At 40.3% G+C, this 18,645-nt stretch overlaps 1 protein-coding gene across 3 annotated transcripts in view; it reads right to left on the reverse strand.

The window, feature by feature from the left end:
- Nucleotides 1–18,645, reverse strand: part of LOC133537142 (protein unc-13 homolog C) — a 400,509-nt gene that overhangs the window by 298,584 nt on the left and 83,280 nt on the right. For all 3 annotated transcript variants that reach the window (XM_061878045.1, XM_061878036.1, XM_061878053.1), the window contains exons 3-4: nt 8,522–8,544; nt 7,937–7,983 (exon numbers count right to left, since the gene is read on the reverse strand). In XM_061878045.1, the coding sequence (XP_061734029.1) occupies nt 7,937–7,983; nt 8,522–8,544 (70 nt within the window). The remainder of the gene's footprint in view (nt 1–7,936; nt 7,984–8,521; nt 8,545–18,645) is intronic.

An 18,645-nucleotide genomic window follows, 5' to 3' on the forward strand; every position in this document is an offset into this window, starting at 1 on the left:
TTAGTTCCACTCTCTTTGTAAGTGTAGTGTCTTTGTGCATCACAGATATACCGTACACATATATTTTCCGGACAGGATTAATCAAACGTTAGGCAAACTTGAGTTACAATGGATCTGTTTTACAAGATATACGTATATATTGTTTTCAAGTAAATTGCAAAGAATAGTGGTAATACTGTAGTTGATTATAAAGTCTGGATCAGGAGAGTAACAAAATTGGCCCCCTCTGAGAATACTGTATAACACCTTCGGGGTCTACCATATTCCCTGAGAAACAGATTGTGTTGAGTTTTCTGCTTAGCCGAAACTCGTTTTACTCTCTCATTGCAGGAAGTAAAAAACATCTCTTCTCTTTGCCTTTTATATAACTCTTCTTTTTCCTCACACTTTGAAACACACGTGTCTTTTTTCACAACTCTGTCATCATGCATGATTATTTCTAGTTAGAAAGAAGCACACATGTAAAACTTTAACTCCAAATGAAAAGCATGTTTTTGCACATCCAGTAGTACAGTAGCGCCTCAACTCATGACCACATTACTTTTTTCAACTGAGCTCGTAACACAACACACTCGTATCCTCAAAGCAGCTCCGCCTATTGACGTGAAATAAAAATATTGTATTTAATGCTTGGCTCTTTAAAATCCCACACTTTTAACATGTAACTTTTTAAATGCCTTTTAAAAGGAAAAACAAACATTTAGACAATAAATATTGTTGGCAAATGTTAAAATAGCATGTAGTACAAACAACTACAGTAGTTTTATGGAATATTGTAATAATACTGTTCAGCATTGGAGAGTGGACTTTTGTAGGTATCTCCTATGAGCTGCTTTTCCAATGGGTGATAATAGGAACTAGGTGCGGAGGGGGGCGTGGCCTGCCGCGGAGCGGGGTGTGCTAGGACTGGCCCCAAAGACAGCGTCAGGTGAGTAGATTGCCCAGCTGGGCCTTGTTATCTAATCACCTGTCGCCTTTATTAGCAGCAGTCGGAACGAGACAAGTTGATAGGAGTTGGAGCAGAGTAACACACGCACAATGCCAGTGAGCAAAGACACGCCGGACTGAAAAGGCCTAAATTATATATTGCTGAAAAGCAAACGAGACGGATCTATGACAATAAAAGACTGGCTCAAACCTGTACACCGGGCTTACGAAAGATCTATCGAACTCAGGAGAACCCACCCTCCATAGAGAGACTTACACACTAGGAAATCGCTGTTTATGTTCCACACGGACTTAAATGGGTGACAGACCAGAGACAAATGATACAAATGACTTAGGACCAACGTTAATGCTCGACTGTCCAGTTTGTTGAATCAGGACAAGACAGAACAAACTGAAACACGTTAAAAACAGCATCTGCAGCTTTTCAAAGTTTTATGGATAAATGTTCATCATTTGAATGTCTGGGTGTGATCCGCGCTGACACTAAAGTGGGGCTGATTTGCTAGGTCGGCTTCTAACAGGTGTAACATGTTTTAATGGTTTGTTTCTCTACTTCCCCCTTTCGTGCACTGGATTTCTCAGTTCCATGGTTGAAGGGTAGAATCAAAGCTCAAACATTCACATCCACTGTGGAATCAAAATGTGTGTTTTTTTTTCTTTTGTAAACGAAGCAGGAATAGCAATGTGTAACAATGTACAGGTATTAACTCTTTATTGCTGAAACGGCACAACCCAGTTAAAAATAATACTTCAACCGAAGGTGAAAATGCTCTAGACTCAAGGTATGCTCCCAACATTTCCGCCGCTGGTTGAAGTAGTAATTGTCCACAGCACACAGTCAAGAGATCGACACAATCCTGCCGTTTAACAGCTGAAATTGAGACTCTAAGTGCGGAGGACGACCCCCAGTACCTCAGAAAAACAAATGATTAAAAACATGTCCCAATGTGTATCAGACTTGGCAAAGTGACGCAACCGTCCACTGCACACAGTCAAGATATCGACACAATCCTGCCCTTTAACAACCAAAACTGAGAAGGTGAATGAGAAACGCGAAACTCACCAAATCAGAAAAACGATCCAATTAAAACGTCTCCGGCTGTATAGCAGACTTAGCAGTCTGCATCACTCCAAAGCAAAATTCAGCTTCCGCGCCAAGTAACATCCACGAAGTGAACATGAATCCAAGAAATAATAGAAAAGCTATCGAACGGTCCGCCATACATGTTTTAATTTGTTCTTTTATCATGTCTCTACAAACTGGAAGAGCGAGCATTAGCCTTGGTGACTGGGTCTTATGCAGACGTACTTGTCTGTGGCTTTTTGGTGTGTCACTCAAAGAGGTCCGTGTGCAACATAAACAGCTAGTTCCTATTGTTGCACTGCAGAAATAGTTTTACCAGATCTCACAAGACAAACAAGCAACCAGCTCTATGCAAACAAGCGTGAATAATAATCAGACTTGGCAACACTGTAAGGAGAAACAGCCCGAAGGACACATTGCATAAGTCCGATACCCAAGGTAAATGCTCTACCATATTATTACATTCTTTCATAAAACTACAGTAGTTGTTTGCACTCCATTGTAATGTGTGGATTTTCAAACTGTATTTATGATCTAAAAGTTTGGGTTTCCTTTTTAAAGACATTTTAAATGAAAACTGTGCTGTTTTGGGGGCCAAGCACGGTCCTAGGACCAATTGCTGTCGACTATAGAAAGGAAGTGACAATGACTACATTAAGTCCTAGTATCCCAGTGTTTGGGGAGCCGAGATTGCTTTTGTCCGTGTGACATTTAGGTACTCGGTCCCCTCGGCTGTCTCCATCCTCACTCTCCTTGGGGTCAGCGCCGCATCCTTCCCTTGCCGTCCCGCCAGCTTTGCTCTTCTGCCACGAGGCTCTCAGTGGCATCACCTCAACTGTCACTCAAAAGACTCTCTAATGACCTCAACATCCAGTTTCTGACGCCTCGGCGCTGCTGGTGCTTCCTCCAGGCTTTATGCCAGCCCCCTCTGCGACATTGGGGGTATGACCCCTGAGTCGCACAACGTAATAAGTGTAGCACGGCCCCTGATGAATAGCGAGCTCGGGTCACATACTTTAGCTAATACGTCGTGGTTGAACATGCGGAGTAGCTTACGATACTGTAAAATGTCACTGCGTTTGTATAGTACTGGGGTCGGCTAGCTGGGTGTAAAATATAGCCTGGAATAGTCATGGATGCTTGGGATTCTGGGTAATCTGTTGCGTTTATGCTGTGTTACTGTGAGGATGTTCTCCCGAAATGTGTGTCATTCTTGTTTGGTGTGGGTTCACAGTGTGGCGCATCTTAGTAAGAGTGTTAAAGTTGTTTATATCACAACCTTCAGTGTAACTTGTATGGCTGTTGACTATATGCCTTGCGGTCGTGTACGTGTATCGGCGGAAGCCACGTACAACATGTTACTGGGCTGGCAAGCTGTTGGTACATGTTGTAGAAGGCGACAAAAGCAATGGCTTCATGGCACATCCTTATTATTGTTATCTGGGTGACCATCAGCAGATATTAGCGAGAATGTTTGCGGCTCCCATTATCTTCTTTATTTTAGTAAGAATATCAATACTGTTACGATACCAGACTGTGAGAGCCAAGGATATGATGTATCCTCACAGCTAGACATCTTTCAGTCACAGTATAGATTTCTGCTATTACTGTATCAACGCTGTACAGAGAGTTAATACTATAGTATTGATGTCTGATCTTGCACTTTTATTGTCCTTTAAGAGCAAACGATATGATACATTAGGAGATCAATATTTGCTCTGACTCCTAATAGTTTGACATTGCACAGCAACAGTATATATACCTGATGTATGAGTAGTGTTGTCCCGGGACCAATATGTATTTTGGTAAAATTTTTTGACACTTTTCAGTACTTTTCTAAATAAAGGGACCACAAAAAATTGCATTATTAGATTTATTTTAATAAAAAAAAATCTTAGGGTACATTCAACATTTGTTTCTTATTGGAAGTTTGTCCTTAAATAAAATAGTGGATATACAATACTACGTGTCTTTTATTAGTAAGTAAGCAAACAAAGGCTCCTAATTTAGCTGCTGACCTATGTAGTAACACATTGTATCATTTTCCATTATATTATTTTGTCAAAATTATTAAGGATAAGTGGTAGAAAATTATTATTAATCTACTTACTGTTAATATCTGCTTACTTTCTCTTTTAACATTTTCTATCTACACTTCTGTTTAAATGTAATAATCACTTATTATTTCTGTTGTTTGATACTTCACATTAGTTTTGGATGATACCACAAATTTGGATATCAATCCAAAACCACATCGTTACAGGATCATACATTAGTCATATTCAAAGTCCTCATGTGTCCAGGGACATATTTCCTGAGTTTATAAACATAATATCCGTTTTTAAAAAACGAAATAAGAATTTTTGATGCCAAAAAATATCGACGGAATCATAGTAGTACCGACTTGATATGCTACTGTACTTGGTATTATTACAGTGGATGTTAGGTGTAAATCCACCAATGGCGTTTGTTTACTTTTTGACGCCAGTGAGCTATGGTGTGTAGTACAGCATGTCTAGCTATTCCACGTCCTGCAGGGATGACACTGGTACTTTTCAGAGGCGGTATAGTACCGAAAATGATTCATTTGTATCGCGGTACTATGCTAATACCGGTATACTATACAACCCTATGTCTGAGTATCATGGTTTTGAGTCAAGATTGCAAGAGTACAGATACCTGTATAAATACTGTACCATGGGTGCCAACATTATGATACATTGCAATATCAGTTTGTAACGTGGGATGAATAAAAGTCTATCCTATTCTATCCTAATAAATGGAAATCGGACATTAATAATCTCAATACCTGATTTTGGCTGCATTGTAAGTTATTGCTATGATACCAGACCTTCTAACCTTGAAGAAATGTTATGGGTAGGGATGGGTACCTTTCACAGTTGAAGGAATATGGTACTAATTCCCGGTACCTGTGAAACAATACCAGTACTCAATGGTACCGGTTTTGGGTATTTGTGTGTTCATGTGTTAAATTGGGCGGCGGCGTGGCTCAAATTGTAAAAGAGCTGTCCAGAAACCTGAGGGTTCCTGGTACGAACCTAGCTTCAGCCATTCTAGTAACTACCGTTGTGTCCTGATAGTAACTGTGCTGTCCAGTTTTTATATCTTGATTTTTTAAATTTCATTTGCAGGTACTATGTGTAGATTTTGCATGCAATTGTGATTCCAAGACGACAGATGACAGTAGTGTATAGGCTACGGTGTGCTGCTTAGTCAAGGAGTGGTCTTTGCCATTTAGCTGAATGTAGTGTTTTGTTGCACCTTGCAAAGTGTAGGTTTTGTGCTCATTACATACCACCTGTTTGATTGTAACGTGCATCTTAGTTGTAGTTTTCATTACCAAATTGCGTTGAAATATCCATGTAAAGTTGCTAATGATAATTGGTAGCATGTCCAAGGCAAATTATCACCGAGCTGACATATTTTGATAGGTGAAACCATACTTTACTCTTTTTTATCAGGCATACCTGCTTTCTTGGCATGGAAAATTGCAACATCATCTAGAGGCAGTTTGACTGTCTGGTCTGAATGCTGCTTGAGCGCTTGTTTGCCTTCCAAGTAGTGTTGTGTCGTTCACGAACGATTTGTTCTTTTGAGTGAACGTTCAGTTCAGTTGAGCTCCGCCGCGACCATGCCGGTATGAGTGCAACTGGCGCGAATCACGTGAATAACGTTCGCGAACGTAGTGACACAGAGAAGTGACTGTGTCGCTGAGGATGACGTCACATTGAGGATCTCGTTCAGTCACTGTGTGCGTCGTTCATTGGGTGCTGAGGGCTTGTGTGGTTCGCGAACTGACAGACAGCGAGATCTGCCGCTGGGGAAGCTGTTACTGACTGACTCGTGATTCGCCGACCTGCACACATTTTTTATTATATTTTTCATATCGTGTTTATTATATACCGCTTTTAGAGTGATCATAATTTCCATCCATCCATCCATTTCTACCGCTTATTCCCTTTCGGGGTCGCGGGGGGCGCTGGCGCCTATCTCAGCTACAATCGGGCGGAAGGCGGGGTACACCCTGGACAAGTCGCCACCTCATCGCAGGGCCAACACAGATAGACAGACAACTTTCACACTCACATTCACACACTAGGGCCAATTTAGTGCTGCCAATCAACCTATCCCCAGGTGCATGTCTTTGGAAGTGGGAGGAAGCCGGAGTAATTGTTTAAAAAAAAAACCCACATTGGATGTGATATAAAAAGGAAGAGTGATTTTTATTACATTTTTAATACATGTATGTTTTGTTAGAAACATTACATGTTAAAATAATAAAATGTAATGTGAAAAAAGAAAACTTGTAACACATTTTAGAATCGTTTTTTCTATCTTGTCAAATCCACTATGAATTGTTAAAAGAAATATAATGTAATAATTCAGAAAATAATTGCATTTCAAACATATCTAAGAATATATTTCAATTTTGTCGTCGAGTTAAATGATAAAATGTAAAAATAATAATACCATTTGTAAATTTGTATGTAATTTTTACCACTTTAAAAAACGTTTTTTATTTTGTTTTCAGATCCATTTTAAAATGTCATGGACACCTCATGGAGAGGACACGAGAAAAGAAGAAGGAACAAAAAGAAAACAATATTTGTAGCAAATTTTTAAATAAATTGTTATTATCTTGTCGGATTCACACACACCGGGATCTGCCGCTGGGGAAGCTGCAACTGACTGACTCGTGATTCGCCGACTTGCACACAGAACTGCTGCTGCAGAAGTGATTCGGGGAACGAATCTTTTGAACTAATCAATTTAAGGAACTGATTCTAGTGATTCAGTACAGTCAAAAGAACTGCCGATCTCATCACTACTCCCAAGTGTATGAGCCGGATGTGACGTCACGTGCAGCAAAGATATCAAAATATGGCAACATTTGATTTTACGTGAATTGATATCCAGTATTATCGACAGAATTCGGTCGGTGCATATAAAAATATATAATTCGATACCCATCCCTAGTTATATGTATGATTTGTATTCTTGTATCAATATAATGAGAGAGCTAACAATATGATACCATGAGGGTAACACTTTAGTATGGGGAACATATTCTAAGTAACAATTACTTAATTTAGAGTTACTTGGACACTAGTCAAGTCAAGTGAATTTTATTTATATAGCACGTTTACAAAAACTTTTAAATTGAACGAAAGTGCTTTACAGGTTAAAAAAATAAAAAATATGTATTTTTTTTTTAAATTTAAAAAAATTTAAATAAAAATTAAAAAAATAGGGAAACATATAAGGGTTAGGGTTACTAATAAGCACTAAATCTGAGGTTATTGAGGGAAAACTCTTAGTTAATGGCTTACTGGTTGTATAATAAGGCCATGCAGATTAAGGCATTAATAAGTACCTAATAATGACTAATTAAGAGCCAATATGTTACTAATTTGCATGTTAATAAGAAACTAATTAATGGTGAATATGTTCCCCATACTAAAGTGTTACCACCGTAAGATACTGATAATTGGTGCCAACTCCAATATTTCGATTTTGAAAAGCAACAGTATTGATGTTGGCGCACAAACACTGTAAGGTGAACCCTAAAGTTATGATTCAGGGCGCTATTGTTATCTTGAGCCACCCTGACTAAATATTTTGTTCTGTTCACTTTTATATAATTGACTATTATTAGTCAAAAATGTGAAATTAAATATCTGGATTGCATTGGGAATACTTGTGTGTAATTATTTCTCAGACATTTTTCCCCATACAGGGAACATAGTTCCTTAACTAATTGGGGGCTGCCTGCCAGGGAGAAAAAAGATTCCTGTCACATTCTGCTCTCTCTGTTCGAAGGGTAAAAAATAAGCCAGCCAGAAATTGTAGACCGATTAGAAGAGAAAGTGAGCCACCACTCACCCTCCAGACTGCAAGCCGAGCACTTTGGGGTCCAAAATACTGCGAGGCTGCAAGAGAGAAGAGAAATGCACGGAGTTAAGAAACCACAGGCTATGAGCCACACAGGCAACGACAAAACAGCTAATTCATAACCACAACAACTCCCACATTTGGAAGTCAATTCAGGATAAAAATAAATGATAGGCAAGGAGAACAAGGGGGAGGCGAGCGCAGCGAGAAGGGAGGGAAGCACCAACGGCAAAAGGACCAAATTATTCCACATCAATGTAATTTATGGGCTCAAGACTGAAAATGATGTCGCTCTTGGTGCTGCAGGCCGGATATGCCTATTGTGTAATGCTCCCTATTCACTGACCAAAAAATTACGCTACAAAAATGTGTTGAAGAAGGGAGTAACAGGATGGATCAGCGCAGGGATGGCATAACAAATTTTGGTTTGGGACATGCAGGATTTGTTAACATTTTTTTTACAACACCTGCAGGAATATGAACACAGCAACTGTTACACTTTGGGCCGAGTGCGAGACAAACAAACACATGCACGTGCATACATCACAGGAATCATTACAACATTGACTTCGAAACCTGAGTATCCAAAGCGCTGCAGTCTGAAAGGAGAAAATACAAAATATTGAATTAAAAAAGAACCAACTAACTGGGGGATACACTCATGTAGTGAGTAAGATGTTTTTTCTTCAGTCGGCAAACGAGTTCAGACTGAATAAACAGAGCCTCTGCTGGTTGCAGCCAAGTACTACGCTCTCCCAATTAATTCCACACTATTAATCATCAGTCAATAATAGTGATATGGCCTTTGCATAATCATCTGCATACTGTTAAAAAGGATACATCATATCAATGTAAAAAATAAACAATTGAATACAAATATACACTTTTCTCACATAAAAACATAACAAATACAGTATACAGTACTAAAATGTGCAATTATTGTATATGTCTGGTTTATTTTTGGGAACAATACAGTAACAGCTTCACAGCAAGTATTGCATTTATAACTAATGTTCTGTTATTTTTTATTATTGTATAGTAATATAAAAATGTTATTCTTTTAAACATATACAGTAAAGCCTGCAAATATTTATTCGGCCCAGCAAATTGAGATGTAGGATTTATGTTGAAATGTAAGTAAAAGCTGAGACATATTTTTTTTTCCGTACAATGATTCCTTCTGTACGTTGTATTATATTCTGGGAGATACCTGTGTCATTTCAAATCAAAGAAAACAATTGCTGGTTAAATACAAGTAACTTCAAACATTTGCCAGGGGTAGATATGTACAGTATGTATAAACATAATGTCTACATAAAACTATCTTTTCAGTGTTTACTGCATGCTCTTTGTCGTGATCCGATGGTCGGATCATTACCATATTGTTATTTTTGTTCCATTTTTTATATCACTCTGCGGTTTGACATGCTTAGTTCCTGTTTTGTTCGTTTCCATGGTCACTCATTAGTTTCAGCTGTTACTCTCGTTTCCAGCACACCTGTCTTTACTAATCACCACCCTTTATAGCCAGCCTGTTCTGTTCACTCATTGTCGGATCTTAGTTTGTTCTCATACAACTGCTTATGACTTGTCTCTCACTCTCGATTTCGCTAGCTCTCACGCTAAGCTTTATTTTATTCCTAGCTTTCATGCTAGTTGTTTTGTGTTTCCTTTTGTGTGCCTTCGTGCCAAGTGTTTGTGTTTCGGTTAGTTTGACCTAGCTTTCCATGCTAGCGCTTTTATTTGCCTTTTCTATTTACACCAATGTTTTTGTTCTAGCCTGATTTGAGTTAATAAATTCCTTAGTTCTTACCTTTTGCTGTGTTTTTGCTGACGCATCCACAGAGGACCGAATCCGGCAACAATATGCCACGCAAGTCTAACACTCTTAAATGTTTGAAATGCTCACTTGAAAGTATAGATTGCAAAGAGGCGACAGAGAGCACGTAAGTCAATGAAAATGAGACATGTACGGTCTGCATTTTAACCTGGGTGCATGAACTGAACTTCTGCAAAATTCCATCCATCCATTCATTTTCTACCGCTTATTCCCTTTTGGGGTCGCGGGGAGGGGAGGCTGGCGCCTATCTCAGCTACAATCGGGCGAAAGGCGGGGTACACCCTGGACAAGTCGCCACCTCATCGCAGGGCCAACACAGATAGACAACATTCACACTCACATTCACACACTAGGGCCAAGTTAGTGTTGCCAATCAACCTATCCCCAGGTGCATGTCTTTGGCCGTGGGAGGAAGCCGGAGTACCCGGAGGGAACCCACGCATTCACGGGGAGAACATGCGAACTCCACACAGAAAGATCCCGACCCTGGAATTGAACACAGGACTGCAGGACCTTCGTATTGTGAGGCAGACGCACTAACCCCTATCCCACCGTGAAGCCTCTTCTGCAAAATTATTTTTCCTTATTGTAAATTCTTAGCACAAAACATAATATTCATTTCCCAAAGGGAAATACATGTTGTCAATGGTCACTTGGAAACAGATACTCAAAAACAGGGCTATTCTACTGGAAGCCTGGGGGCCAAATCCGGCCCGGAAATGACACCACACTGACCCCCGAGATCGGCTGAAAACTTGGGAGACAAACATTTGTGCTGCGAATTTCTAAAAACACTCAAGCTCTCCTGTTGTACAGAGAAGCCTGAAACACTGTAAATACATTATCAGTTCCCTGCAGTGACATTTTAACCTTGCTAGCAAACACAGAGCACTGGGGTCCAAACTTGTGATTAAAATAACTGAGCTGTTCCTCAAATAAACCCTTCAAGTCCTTTCCTTATAGGCAGTCACAAATGTTTTTAGCAATTTAATGTATGTAACATGTGTAGGCCGTGTAAGGTGTTGCTGTAGCTTGTTAAAGGGGAACATTATCACAATTTCAGAAGGGTTAAAACCAATAAAAATCAGTTCTCAGGGGGTTATTTTCTTTTTAGAATTTTTTTTCAAAATTTTACCTATCGTGGAATATCCCGAAAAAAGGCTTTAAAGTGCCTGATTTTCCCTATCTGTGAAGCCACCATCCATATTCCTGTGACGTCATCCAGTGATATACATGCTCTCCAGGCGGATAGCACAGCAAGACATAGCGACATTAGCTCGGATTCTGACTGGGATTTCAGCGGCTTAAGCGATTCAACAGATTACGCATGTATTGAAACGGATGGTTGGAGTATGGAGGCAGATAGCGAAAACGAAATTGAAGAAGAAACTAAAATGTGCAGACCGAACGATCGGGACTTTCGCATTTTGTGACACTGGAGCAACTTAAATCCGTCGATTGGTAAGTGTTTGTTTGGCATTAAATGTGGGTGGAGGGAAACGCTGGGTGCAAATATAGCTACAAATGTACATAAAGCTAGCCTAAATAGCATTTTAGCATCGATTAGTTGCCAGTCATGCCGCGACCAAATATGTCTGATTAGCACATAAGTCAATAACATCAACAAAACTCACCTTTGTGATTACGTTCACTTTATCGTTGGAAATGCATCTGCAGGACATCCATACATCTCTGTGCCATGTCTGCCTTAGCATCGCCGGTAAAATGTGCAGACCAAACTATCGGGAGTTTCGCATCTTGTAACACTGGAGCACCTTAAATCCATCGATTGGTAAGTGTTTGTTTGGAATTAAATGTGGGTGGAGGGAAAGGCTGGATGCAAATATAGCTACAAATGTACATACAACTAGCTTAAATAGCATGTTAGCATTGATTAGCATGCCGTGCTAATCGATGCACATTCCACGTAAATCAATTTGAATCCGTCTCTGTTCGTGTTGTTACACCCTCCGACAACACACCGACGAGGCATGATGTCTCCAAGGTACGGAAAACAGTCGAAAACACGTAAAATAACAGAGCTGATTTGACTCGATGTTTATAATATGTTTGAGAAAATGGCGGTTGACTACCATCGCCCAGAGAACAAATAATAGAAAGGCGTTTATTCGCCAAAATTCACCCATTTAGAGTTCGGAAATCGGTTAAAAATATGTATGGTCTTTTTTCTGCAACATCAAGGTATATTTGACGCTTACATAGGTCTGGTGATAATGTTCCCCTTTAATTTCCGATGCAGTCAGTAGTCTACTTATGTAATCATACTAGAAATGTTCCTCAAAGTTCCATTTTAGGTCTTCTCATCATCAACTTTTAGGCTATTCAAATGAAGACATGCCACTTCAGTTAAAAAAAAAAAAGAGTCCAAGAACATTGGGATACATAGACTTAATGTAATCATTGTCTCTTCTTTTCTACAGTCGATAGCAGTTGGTCCTAGGACCGTGGTTGAGACTCACGTTTTTGCAGAAGATTTTAAAAAAAAAATTACAGTGTTGTCAAAGAGAAGATCTTCGACTAGCTTGCTATAAATGAACAAAATAATTAGACCAAGAATACCTAAGAATGCATTGGTTCCCATGAAATATACAAAATGATGATAGTGAAGGGATAAGTCTGGTCTGCTGGTGAATAGCTTTATGGAATTAGTTATATATCCCTGTTTTAAGGTTTTAGAGTGGCCCCCTAAACAACATTGTTTAGGGGGCCACATTTCCAGAAAGCTAGGGACGTCTTCCTTCTTTATTATTCATATTTCTAAATTGATTGATTGATTGATTGATTGATTGAAACTTTTATTAGTAGATTGCACAGTTCAGTACATATTCCGTACAATTAACCACTAAATGGTAACACCCGAATAAGTTTTTCAACTTGTGTAAGTAGGGGTCCACGTTAATCAATTCATGGTCAATTCCTACATTTAGTTTGTCAGTGTCACTAAATTCCAAAAGAAACCAGCACTCTTTATACATCAGGAGCGCTCTGCTGTTTCTAAGGACCTACGGCCAAAAAGTGCTCAAATATCCCCTATATCAGTGAATTTATTGACAGTGAAGTGTGAAAGCCGATGTGTTTACTTTGCAATTAAGTAAAAAAAACATGCTTGGTTTTCATCAGACAGCAACATCAATAATCAATGCTGAGCTAACAACACATCTTATTGTCTCTTGTCACTGTCTTAAACATTTCAGGGGGTAATGCATGTAGTTGAGCATAACCTTAATGGAATGAGTTTGAAGCCCAAAGAGAGTTTATCTGAACAGTTCAAGACCAACCCTGTACATTAAATAGGTTGGATCAATGCAACACGATAGAAACCCCATCTCTGATCGACCTTGTATACCTGATTAAACAGGCATGCAGACACAAGGTGTCATGTGAGCACCGGCGCTTCCGTATCATATCGCCATTTTGGAAGACCAACTGTGAAAAGTGCATGCCCTTACAAATAAGCAGTTCTGCAGAGGCGTAATTAGCGCACTATTGATCGTCGGATGATAGATGCCAGCACGAGGGCGATGTCGAAACTGCAGACAGCTGTTCACTAGGGAAGGATGACTGGAAGTCACTGCCTTCATTAAAATAACATACAGCGCTTTTTGTTTGTCGTTGACATGTTGTCAAGAGCGATGTTGAGACAATATAGGTGGTGTCCTCTCTACTTGAAAGTTAGCACCAATTTATGTTTGTAGATTTTAATGACTAAACATTAAAGTGTAAATCAGAGCATGTCTGTCCACTCGGCATAAGAGTTGCAGACGAGAAACTGTTACAAAAAAATAGCTTTCAAGACAACATGATTCGAGTGTCAGGTGTAAAACTTTTAAAGAGGCGCCTCCGATACGGCTCCGATACTACCAAAGTAGTCGGAGTCGACTTTATTCACTACATGACATGTTGTTTTTACTGAACAGAGACAAAGCAGCTTTAAAAAGAAAGATTTTACAGGCATAAAGTTACAAACAAAAAGTTGAATAATGTAATTAGTTTCCTTTTTTTTTAATTTAAAATCTTTTCCAATTAATTTTTTTTTGTAATTGTTTGCCTCTTTTTAAAGAAACCAATGCATAATGACGACAAAGATAATTCAAAACAAGTTGTTATTTTATTTGATCAAAAACAGGTAGTTTGAACTGCATTTTACTCTGGGCAAAATTCTCATTGGAATAATGTTATTTTTAGACCAGATATGAATTGTACTTTTTATGGAATCATTTTCGACGAACAGAATTAATAGCTTCTTCTGGTAAGCAATACTTCTGTCTTGAGTAAAATAATTCTGTTAATAAAAATGTAGCATTGCACCATCCATCCATCTTCTTCCGCTTATCCGGGGTCGGGTCGCGGGGGCAGCAGCCTAAGCAGGGAAGCCCGCACTTTCCTCTCCCCAGCCACTTCGTCCAGCTCTTCCCAAGGGATCCCGAGGCGTTCCCAGACCAGCCGGGAGACATAGTTTTTCCAACGTGTCCTGGGTCTTCCCCGTGGCATCCTGACGAGATGCCTGAACCACTTCATCTGGCTCCTCTCGATTTGGAGGAACAGCGACTTTACTTTGAGCTCCTCCCGGATGACAGAGCTCATTTCGGCCGCTTGTACCCGTGATCTTGTCCTTTAGGTCATAACCCAAAGCTCATGACCATAGGTGAGGATGGTAAATTGAGAGCTTTGCCTTCCGGCTCAGCTCCTTCTTCACCACAACAGATCGATACGGCATCCGCATTATTGAAGACGCCGCAGGCTCCTAGGTACTTGAACTCCTCCACTTGGGGCAGGGTCCCCCCCCCAACCCGGGGATGGCACTCCACCCTTTTCCGGGCGAGACCCATCTCATCAATCATCAACCATTAATCTCAATGTCGGAGATGATTATTTATTTCCTTTAACATTGCACCTTGCAAGAAAATAGATAATCATCTCCAACCCTGAGATTGATAAAGTCCAAACTCAAAATCTTTTGTTTATATAAAACTATTTTGTAAAGAAGAAATGTAGTACATACATTGTATGCAAATCATTAAGCAAGTAAAACATTAAAAGGACTCTCTGCCATCCTTCCGTCTACGAGAGACGATGGTGGTGTAGCTCCAAACGCGTATTAAATGTGACATCCACCGGAATGGTTGACTAGTCCTATCCGAGAGTGGCAATCGGGGTTGCACGCTGAACATACACATTTAGATGCCAGTTGAGGTTGATTTTGGCCTTATGTCCTCCTTTTGCGGATTGTTGAACAATCCTAGAGGTCTCAGACTTTTAAATATTCTTTTCTAACAGCGAGACACCAGGTTAGCCGATTGTAAGCACTGTATTCCCATGACGTGGTGTTGTTGGTTTATGCCTTGTTTACATGTCTTTGAATGGCAAATGGTAAATGGGTTGTACTTGTATAGTGCTTTTCTACCTTTTTAAGGAACTCAAAGCGCTTTGACAGTATTTCCGCATTCACCCATTCACACACACATTCACACACTTATGGCGGGAGCTGCCATGGACGCTAACCAGGACCACGCTAACCAGGTCCCATCAAGAGCAAGGGTGAGGTGTCTTGCTCAAGGACACAACGGACGTGACTAGGATGATAGAAGGTGGGGATTGAACCAGGAACCCTCAGGTTTCTGGCACAGCCACTCTCCTAATTGCACCACGCCGTCCCAAACGTCGACAGAGTCGTCTTCTGGGTCAAGATCCCTCCGCCAGCTTACCACACAATAAGTCAGGGGTCGGGAACCTTTTTGGCTGAGAGAGCCAAAAAGCCAAATATTTTAAAATGTATTTCCGTAAGAGCCATATAATATGTTTTTTTACACTGAACAAAACTAAACGCGTGCATTTTTAAGTAAGACCAACATTTTTTGAGTATAATAGGTCTCTTATTCTTTGTAATAACATTGTTATTCTCGAGCTAACTGTGGAGGGGGCGTAGCCTGCTGGCCTGCAGCGAACTGGGGTGTGCCAGGACCGGCCTCAATGTCGCTCTGTTATAAGCAGCAGCCAGGAGGAGAGACGGGGTTGGGGTTGGGGCTGGAGCCAGAGCGCGAGCGAAAACGAAAGAGAAAAATAGAATTGCTGGAACGCAACTGAGGGACTTATTGAAAAATAAAAAAAATATTGTAACCCTGAAACAGGCTCTCATGTTGGTCCTTGGTGGTCTGACAAACCCCAGGAGGGCAAGCCCCACACTAACCAAGAATAAATAAATAACTTCTTACCATTAACGCAAATTCTAGAACAGTTATAAATGATAAGTGGGTTGTACTTGTATAGCGCTTTTCTACCTCCAGGTAGAAAAACGGATGGATGGATTAAAAATGCATGAGAATGTATTATATTTTTAACATTATTTTTAACACTGTGATTACAAGTGGAATTATTCATTACTTATCATATTAAGCAATGTCAGCTAAGATTTATCCGAGAGCCAGATGCAGTCATGAAAAGAGCCTCATCTGGCTCGCGAGCCATAGGTTCCCTACCCCTGCAATAAGTCATTTGGTTTTCATCCCAGTTCCATTCTTCTAACACGACCAAGCCGACGGAGGTGGAGTTCTCAAAGGGTTGCAAACCTTCTGTCCATATTGGCCCATTTCAACACGTCAAGATTGGACATGTTATCCTCTCACGTAAAGTGCAGAATCAGGCAAAGACACCTCGAGTGAAAACTACTGAGTTTCCTTTCATTCCATGCGTACGTGGTCCATGATTCACTACCATAGAGAAGTATGGTGAAGATACATGCCTGGTAGACACGAAGTTTGGTATTGTCAGTGAAGCAAGAGTTGCTTCACACTCCATCGTTCAATTTAGCCATTACCACTGCAGCTTTAGCTATCCTGATGTTCACTTCAGCGTTTTTTGCATTAGAGCTAGACATTTTAGACCCGAGGTATGTGAATTCCTCAACGGTCTCCAGGCTTTAACTATCTATCTTGAGCCAGACTTTGTGTCATTAATTTTCTTTTATCTATACTTATGGTGAGGCCGAAATTTTTGGCAAGCGTGACCTAGTCAATGCCTTAGCTATTGAAGGTTGTCTTCAGTGTGAGAACCTCGAGCTGCATCATCAGCATACAGCAAATCATGAATGAGGATCTTAGTAACTTTTGGTTTTGGCGGCCGATGTTGAGAAGTTTACCATCAGTTCTAGTATGGATGTACACACCCTCATTGCAGTCCCTGAAGGCGAAGTGCAGAAGTACGGGGAAACATATACATAAATGTGTATGTGTTGGTGCAAGGACACAACCTTGTTTCACACCACTGCTAATACAAAAAGACTCGGAACATGTTTTGATTGATTGATTGAGACTTTTAATAGTAGATTCCACAGAACAGTACATATTCCGTACAATTGACCACTAAATGGTAACACCCGAATACGTTTTTCAACTTGTTTAAGTCAGGGTCCACGTTAATCAATTCACAGTACCTTAAAATGATATTGTACCCTTCAAAATGTCATGAAATGAGGCAATCAGCTTGAGAAGTCGAGGTACACACCTGATCTTCTGCAAAAGGTTGAAAAGTAAGTCCGTCAGGGGGTTTCATCCGTGGAACAGCTTAAATGATGCCTTAAAATGTTCCAGTTACATTCACACATTTAAAAAAAAAAAACTTTAAGACCAATGTCTTGGAAAAATATATCGCTCTTTAATCAGTAGTCAATACCATGATGTTTGTTGCAAAAGTAAATGTGGGAAATAAATAATATATGAAGTATAAGTGTTTGTATATAGCATACTGTATTTTTGGTACAAATGTTCAACCCACACGTGTACATGGATATTTCACAACTGTTTGTCTGTGTCTTTACCGTGGACATATTTGAACAGTGTTTATGGTGTGTAAAGGAAATTTCACATTTCTATGAAGCTCGAGATCAGAGCTCGATGTCTCCTGGTTTTACCCACCCATCCATCCATTTTCTGCCGCTTATTCCCTTTGGGGTCGCGGGGGGCGCTGGTGCCTATCTCAGCTACGATCGGGCGGAAGGCGGGGTACATGCTGGACAAGTCGCCACCTCATCGCAGGGCCAACACAGACAGACAGACAACATTCACACTCACATTCACACACTAGGGCCAATTTAGTGTTGCCAATCAACCTATCCCCAGGTGCATGTCTTTGGAGGTGGGAGGAAGCCGGGGTACCCGGAGGGAACCCACGCATCCACGGGGAGAACATGCAAACTTCACACAGAAAGATCCCGAGCACGGGATTGAACCCCAGACTACTCAGGACCTTCGTATTGTGAGGCAGACGCACTAACCCCTCTCCCATCGTGAAGCCCCTCCTGGTTTTACCACATCTTGTATTTGAGATTGTTTCTAGGGTTAGGTGAAATAAGTGCTCAATTTCAGCCTTAACTTGGTTTGTAAAATTGTAAATGTATGTATGTAAAACCCCGTTTGTTTTTGTAGACCACGGAGCGAAGAAATAATAAACTAACTAAAAGTCCTAACCTGCTAACTAGATGGAACACTTTGGTCAAGTCCACAAAGGCGATGAAAAGCTGCATGCGTTGTTCATTGCACTTCTCCTTCAACTGACGCAGTTAGAATCAATCAATCAATCAATCAATCAATCAATCAATCAATCAATGTTTATTTATATAGCCCTGAATCACAAGTGTCTCAAAGGGCTACACAAGCCACAACAACATCCTTGTTTCAGAGCCCACATAAGGGCAAGGAAAAGCTCACAACCCAGTGGGACGTCGATGTGAATGACTGAGAAACATTTGAGAGGACCGCAGATGTGGGTGATCCCTACCCCCCTCTCTAGGGGAGACCAGATGCAATGGCCGTCGAGTGGGTCTAACATAATATTGTGAAAGTCC

Source organism: Nerophis ophidion, linkage group LG02 (assembly GCF_033978795.1).
Source record: "Nerophis ophidion isolate RoL-2023_Sa linkage group LG02, RoL_Noph_v1.0, whole genome shotgun sequence".
Taxonomy (NCBI): domain Eukaryota; kingdom Metazoa; phylum Chordata; class Actinopteri; order Syngnathiformes; family Syngnathidae; genus Nerophis; species Nerophis ophidion.